Raw genomic sequence first — 7135 nt, 5'->3', positions numbered from 1 at the left:
GAGGTGGAGATGGTCGAAGGGGAAACTCTTTCCCGCGAAGAAGCTGACGCGCCTGGGTGGCGGACCGCTTTAAGCAATAATAAGCGTTCTTTCCGGCAGCAAGAGATCGTTACCACTCCAAGTGACGGCACAGCTGGCCGCCGCACGGCCAACGTGCAGGGCGTCGTCCGGCGCCTTGCGACCGCATCGAGGCTCCCCCGCTTGCCGCAGAGCCATATTCGAGTCATTGTCCGACCCAAGGGAGGCCTGGATCTCAAGAAGTTAGCCAGATTCGTCTGGCCCAAGCCCTGGCGACGGCGGCGAAACTACCCCTGGAGGAAGCAAAGAAGGATATCATCTGGCCGAACTTAACGCGGAATATTCTTGTGGTCTCTACCCCAGAGCCCAAGCATGCGGGTGCGTACGCGGCGCTGCGTCTCATCAGGCTCGGCTCGACTGAGTATCAAGTTTCTGCCTACACCGCGGCCTCCGACGATACCTGCAAAGGCGTCGTCCGAGGTGTCGACGTGGACATTGGCGAGCAGCAGTTGGCGGCCATGATCGTCAACCAGCGTAACCCTAAAGCCATGGAGGTGCGTCGCATCAAGGAAACGACTACGCTCGTTGTTCTCTTCAGTTGACTAAAGGCACCTAACTATGTTATGTGCGGTACGAGCATGCTTAGGTGTACGTTGTACATAAGACAGACTGATGCTTGTTATGGGTGTGGGGCTCTCTGCCATCGGGCCGATGTTTGCCCCACCCCGACGAAGAAAGTGTGCCGCGGGTGTGGTGTGAGCGACCCTGCGGAATTTCACCAATGCCAGGCGAAATGTGCCTTGTGCGGAGGGGGGGCACATCTAAGGGCAGACAAGGCCTGCAAACATCGTTACCAAGTCCCCTTCGTGGTGAGACAAAGAAGACGGCGTAGGAAGCGCGCTAAGAAACGCCAGCAGGCCCAGGAGGGTCTGACATCACGGGATTCCAGCGTGGCACCACCTGCGAGAACGCACTCTCTCTCGCCAGCTCCTGGGAGACGCCGTAGCCGCTCCAGGAGGCGCTCTCGCTCCAGACGGCGCTCTCGCTCCCGAGGACGCTCTCGCTCCAGGGTGCGCATCCAGGAGGCTCCCACCACCTGGGCGGATCGAGTCAAGCCAAGGCTGGCGCAGCAGCCAGCACAGGTAACGCGCGTGGCACGGCCAGAGCAAAAAGAAGATACCTAGGGTCACTTTTCTAATTCAGGAGAACGCTACCTTGAAAGCTCAGCTTCAGCAGATGAGGGTCGAGTTCGAAGCTCTCAGGAATTCAGCACAGCCCCCGGTGCGGCCTTCGTCGGAGGGGCGGCGGCCGGCTAAGCGGAGGATAGGTCCGGAAGGAGAGGTTGCGGCGGCGTCCGACTCGGCCGTCCTTGAAGCAACCAAGGAATTGCAGAAGTCGGTGATGCGGCAAGCGGAATGTTTTTACCTCGTAGCACGTAAAGTCGCAGTGATCTAAAACAGGCTTGGTCTCGGCGAGAATTCGTTACGCGTCCCGGTGACGCCCGGCTCACTGGTTCCCCAGGCGGGCCCTGGTATGCCGATGGTTCTGGCCCCCGTACATAAGGACGTGCCGAGAAGTCGGCAAAACAGTGGTAGTAATCATGGCTCCCAGCGGAAATGAGTTTGCCATTTGGCAGTGGAACTGCGCGGGGTTTAGGAAGCGTAAGGAATCCCTCCAGCAGTATATTTCCGCATTGGCGGTGAGGCCGCATGTAATTGTCTTACAGGAAACCATTGACGAGGCGGTTGCCTTGCCCGGCTATCGATCTGTATCAGTTAGGGGGGAGGGGCAACGCGGTCTGGCTATCTTGGTTGCGAGGAAATATGCGTTTCTAGAACACAAGCTTCAGCTAGGCAACTCTACTTTGGAGCCCCAGCTGGTCGAAATTATCCCGAATAATTGGCTTAAGTGTAGCATCTCCATACTGAATGTCTACAGTACCCCTCGGAATCACAAGCAGGCGTTTTCCTCGGTGATCGCAAAGGCGGCTGCCCTAGCGGGTAAGCCGCCGCTCGTAGCTGTCGGGGACTTTAATGCACACCACCCGGCCTGGGGATATCCAAAGGCCACTGTTAAGGGGAGAAACCTGGTTCAAGCTATGACGGATTGTTCCTTAGAGCTGGTCACTGACCCTCACTTCCCAACTAGGGTGGCCACCTCTGTTACGACAGACACCACTCCTGATCTAGCATTTACCAAAAACGCGGCGGGCGTACAGTGGGCTAACCTGCAGGAAAGCCTGGGAATTGATCACTTTATCCTCTCGGTCACCCAGGAAACTCGGGTGCCTCCGCCTAGGGAGTTCAGGGTGACGGACTGGGACGAGTTTAGAAAGCACCGCAAGGCTGATCAGACCAAATATGGCACGTTGGAGGGCCTCTTCTCGCGATTAGCAGAGGATGCTCTCCTCGCAACCAAGACGGTCTAGACTGACTTACAGGTGGATGCAACGGACTCACGTCTTGCACATCTGTTGGAGGCTAAAAAATCACTGGTTGAGAAATGGCACACGCAGAAGCTCAACAGGAGGCTGCGGAAGCGCATATCGCTCCTCAATAAAGAAATCTAGGACTATTGTCAGGAACTGTCTAGGCAGCAGTGGAATGAAGTTTGCTCAAAAGTAGACGGGCAGATGCGCACCGGGGGTAAATGGAACCTCTTGAGGTGCTTCTCGATGAGACTAATTCCAAAGGTAACCAGAGGTTGGTAATCGACCGATTGGTCCAAGCACAGAGGAGCGGTGGGGTCGATGACACGACTCTACTTACGGAATTGGCGGAGTAATGCCTTCCGGTTGGCCCCATAGTGGACTGGGATTACCCAGACTACCGGAGAGAGCCGCTGGAGGCAGTCGACTCGCCCTTTACGAAACTTGAGATCGAAGAGGTGCTTCATGAACTTAACAGTCACTCAGCCCCTGGCCCTGATGGAATCATGAATTGGCTGCTGCGTAATCTTGATGATAAGTCCATTGCTAAGTTAACCAAGGAGGTCAATCTTCTATGGGCAGAAGGCCGCGTTCCGAAAGCCTGGAGGACCGCCTGGTTGGTACTCATTCCCAAACCGGGCAAGGCACTCACGAAGGAGAACCTACGTCCCATCTCCCTTACCTCTTGCGTGAGGAAGGTGATGGAGCATGCAGTACATAATAGGGTCACTAGGCATATCGAGCATAAATAGCTCTTTCACATACATGGTAGGCTTCCGGCCGGGTCTCTCCACCCAGGATGTGATGCTCTTGATTAAGAGGCAAATTATCGACCGACAAACCCAAGATATTCGGGGAGTATTGGCCATTGACCTCGCCAAGGCGTTCGATACCATTTCACATAAGTTCGTCCTGGAGGCGGTCGAGAGCATGGGGCTGGGACCAAAGTTCCACGCCTATGTTCGTGCCGTCCTCCGGGACCGCACAGCAACCATAAAGATTGGCCAATTAAAATCGAGGGCCTTTACCGTGGGTGCGAGGGGCACGCCGCAGGGAGCGGTCATTTCGCCTCTCTTGTTCAACATAGCCATGAAATTCCTCTCAGAGCGTCTTTACACTGTAGCGAATACCAACCACGCCCTATATGCGGATGACATTACTGTCTGGTGCATGGGAGGTTCGGATGCTGAGGTGGAGTAGGCGCTTCAGTCGGCACTGTCTATCACCGAAAGTTTTCTGGAGGGTACGGGGCTTCGACTCTCCCCCTCCAAATCGGGGTTGCTTCTCTACAGACCGATTCGGCCCGGGAGGAGGCCCGCCACGCCGCTTCATCAGGTACAGATTATGCTAACCACAAGGGACGGGCTGTCGATTCCCAGAGCCAACTGTATTAGAGTGCTCGGCTTGCTTCTTGAGTCCAACGGCAGGAATTGACAGGTTTTGGCCCGCATCACCTCCAAGACGGAGAACATGTTCAGGCTGATTTTAAGGGTCTGAAACCGCAGGGGAGGGCTGAGGGAGAGCAATCTCCTTCGGCTCTACCACGCCTTCCTCATGAGCCATATTATTTACGTCGCATCGGCACTGAATTGGTCTAAAAGCGAAGAGGATAACCTGGACAATTTAATGCGAAAGAGTATCAAAAGGGTGCTGGCACTCCCCATGAGCAGCGGCATGGACAGGCTCACGAGTCTGGGCATGCACAACACCCTATCGGAGGTGACTGAGGCACAGAAACTAGCTCAGAAGGTGTTGTTAACACAGACAGTGAAGGGTACCTACGAGGTGGAACCCTTCCCGCGTAACATCCATCCGCAGTACAATGTTGGCCGGCAAAAGGCACGGGCAAGGTCTCTGCTTGACTTCGTAGCGAAATTCCCGGGAAAGGTGGTTTTCGATGATGCGGCGCAGTATGGCCGCTCCGATATCTTTGCGGCCGTGGTTGTTGATCATCGCGGTCGCGTACTCAACTTAGCTTCCGTTGGGAAGGTGTCTGCCTCCGTAGCAGAGCAGGTAGCAATAGCTCTAGCGATGAAGGATCCTTCGCGTCCTGAGATATTCACTGACTCCAGGGCTTCCGTCCGGGCCTTCGCCTCGGGGGTGGTCTCCAGGGAGGCTGCCACTATCCTCAGTTCGAGGGGTGCGGTAGGCTTTCACACAATTACGTTGTTCCCGGCCCACATGGGCTTAGGGGTTCATCCGTCAGTTTCCAACGTCAACGAACTTGCCCATAACCGTGCGCGAAAAATCAGGTGCCGCGGCGATCCGGGCGGGTCCGCAGGCGGGTTCGCGGAGAGCTTCAAGGATCCACTTGGCACCTTTCACGAAGTTACGTCTCACTATCAGCTGTCAAGTCGGAGGTACCCCCTCCCGCATTCCAAGCTCACTAGACCGCACTCGTCCGTTCTCCGGATGCTGCAGGCAGGTTCGTTCCCGTCTCGTAGCACGTTTAGTCACTTTGCTGAAGGCATAGATCCAAGATGCTCTAGCTGCAGGGAGAATAAGTGCACACTCGCTCATATGCTCTGGCAGTGCCCGGTGTTATGTGGCACCAAGTTCAGCGCACAGCAGGACTGGGAGAGGACCCTTAAAAGCGGCGAACTCTCAGTCCAACTCTCAGCAGTCCAGGAGGCTTGCGAACGGGCGGAGGGCCATGGTGCAACCGTGGCGGACCCCCCTTCGGGGGGTGTCTGATCGGGGTTCTTCAGGACCAAATAAAGTTCATTTCACCTCACCTCGTCCCGTGAAAGGCCGTGGGGGGATGGGAGGAAGGGAGGGGAGGCCACGTTTAGCTGCAACACCAAATGCCTCTTTATATAAAAACGTTGCGAGGCGAGAAGGTGGTAAAGACTTCCGACGCTGCTCGACAAGTGTCCCGTTCTGATCTCGTTGAAAGCCACCGAGCCGCCTCCAGAGGCACCGGTCATCATCATCATCATCATCAGCCTATATTTATGTCCACTGCAGGACGAAGGCCTCTCCCTGCGATCTCCAATTACCCGTGTCTTGCGCTAGTGTATTCCAACTTGCGCCTGCGAATTTCCTAACCTCATCATCCCACCTGACTTTCTGCTGTCCTCGACTGCGCTTCCCTTCTCTTGGTATCCATTCTGTAACCCTAATGGTCCACCGGTTATCCATCCTACGCATTACATGGCCTGCCCAGCTCCATTTATTCCGCTTAATGTCAACTAGAATATCGTCTACCCCCGTTTGTTCTCTGATCCACACCGCTCTCTTCCTGTCTCTTAACGTTACTCCTAAGATTTTTTGTTCCATCGCTCTTGGTGACCGGTAACAGTCACCAACGCCACGCGCGTTCGCTGTGAACGCGGCCAAAACGCCGACGGCGTCGACAACAGTTCTGAGCGTTGCTGATGCTGCTGCATGTCCAAGTTTATACAGCTGATAAAACTACTATCCTTACTCCGTATAGCTCTCGACTAATTTGTTATCGCGATTGATGCTTCGCCTTTCGGGTGAAACTGCGACATTTTTTGTAGAAGAAACACACACGTGCCTATTGCCTAACCCGGGAGCATCTCTTTCAAAATGCGTCATTCTTGATACGGTCGTGAATTATATACTCCGGTAGAGCCACGAGTGCCGTTCACCACCGACTGTGAACGCGATAAGCAGACTTTCAAATGCACAATCGTTTTAACAGCGAAGCTGTTTAAGCCAGCCGTAATGTGTGCGTGTGCCACAAAATTATGATCATGAGCATTGGCTCGAGCGTCGTCGTTCTCTTCCGCAGTTTACGCGAGCCGTAATAAGTGCGTGTGGCGCGAAACTGCCGCGCCGTAGCCATGGCAACCAGGCGACGCGACACAGAAACGGCTCCGCCCAGCTCTCGCCAGCTGCGTGCACTGCGCATGCGCCGTGACGTCATCGCGGAGTGTCAGCGCTCGCCACCCGAGAGAAATAAATAGATAAAACAAAATGAACGGGCTTGGCATGGCAGGGTACCCGGGTACCCACGGTCCGAACACGAGTGTCATAACCACTGCACGAAACACCATTTTTTTATTTATTTCCAGGTTGGCTACAAGCCTTAACAGGAGTTTATCAGATTACACTAGTTTTATATGTGCTAAATCATCCAATATTGATATCACATCTTCATCATAGTCAGTGGTTTTGTACACGTCTGCAGAAGTTGCATTTATAGAATTGTTTCCATAAATGTTGCATTGTACTGACGATGGTAACACAACTTCCTTTGGGAGAGAGAAAGAGAAAATATGAGCGAGAGAGAGAAAGAAAGAGAAATAAAGGGAGAGAGCGAACGAAAGAGAATGGAGGAGAGAGAGAAAGAAATAGAGAAAGAAAGAATGAGAGGGAAAGCAAGAGACAGAGATAACCTAGCTGCTATAGTGAAAAGGAATGCTCGGCGCTGCAGCCACATCGCCAGTCGTTCTGGAGGCGCGAGCTCGAGATTGCCTGAGCTGCTCTGGTTGAAACACGCTGCCTCCTGTTCTCTTGTCATGCATTCATATTAGATTCTGGTGGAGGTGTTGCGGTTTTCCCCAAACCTGGAATTACGCACCCGAACTCTGCCGTCCGTCATGCCTGACGACCCCAGCCCGACATCCCCACCGGTTACTCCAGCCATCGTATGTGCCGGTGCCCAGCGTCAGCGGGATCCTGACATCTTCAGCGGCACCGATAACAAAGACGTTGAAGATG

General features: G+C 54.2%; 1 protein-coding gene across 1 annotated transcript; it reads left to right on the top strand.

Moving 5' to 3' along the window:
* The first annotated feature begins 3211 nt into the window (after window positions 1–3211).
* On the top strand, window positions 3212–3646 carry LOC119439970 (protein YkfC-like). The gene has a single exon (XM_037704927.1). The coding sequence runs from the start codon at window positions 3212–3214 to the stop codon at window positions 3644–3646; it is 435 nt and encodes a 144-aa protein (XP_037560855.1).
* Window positions 3647–7135: the final 3489 nt, after the last annotated feature.

This window comes from Dermacentor silvarum, chromosome 2 (assembly GCF_013339745.2).
Source record: "Dermacentor silvarum isolate Dsil-2018 chromosome 2, BIME_Dsil_1.4, whole genome shotgun sequence".
NCBI lineage: Eukaryota > Metazoa > Arthropoda > Arachnida > Ixodida > Ixodidae > Dermacentor > Dermacentor silvarum.
The sequence above is the reverse complement of the archived record's forward strand: the minus strand, read 5'-3'. Positions and strand labels throughout refer to the sequence as shown.

Coding starts and splice junctions, on each gene's coding strand:
- LOC119439970 (XM_037704927.1), top strand. CDS start 3,212: ATGGTAGGCTTCCGGCCGGGTCTCTCCACCCAGGATGTGATGCTCTTG.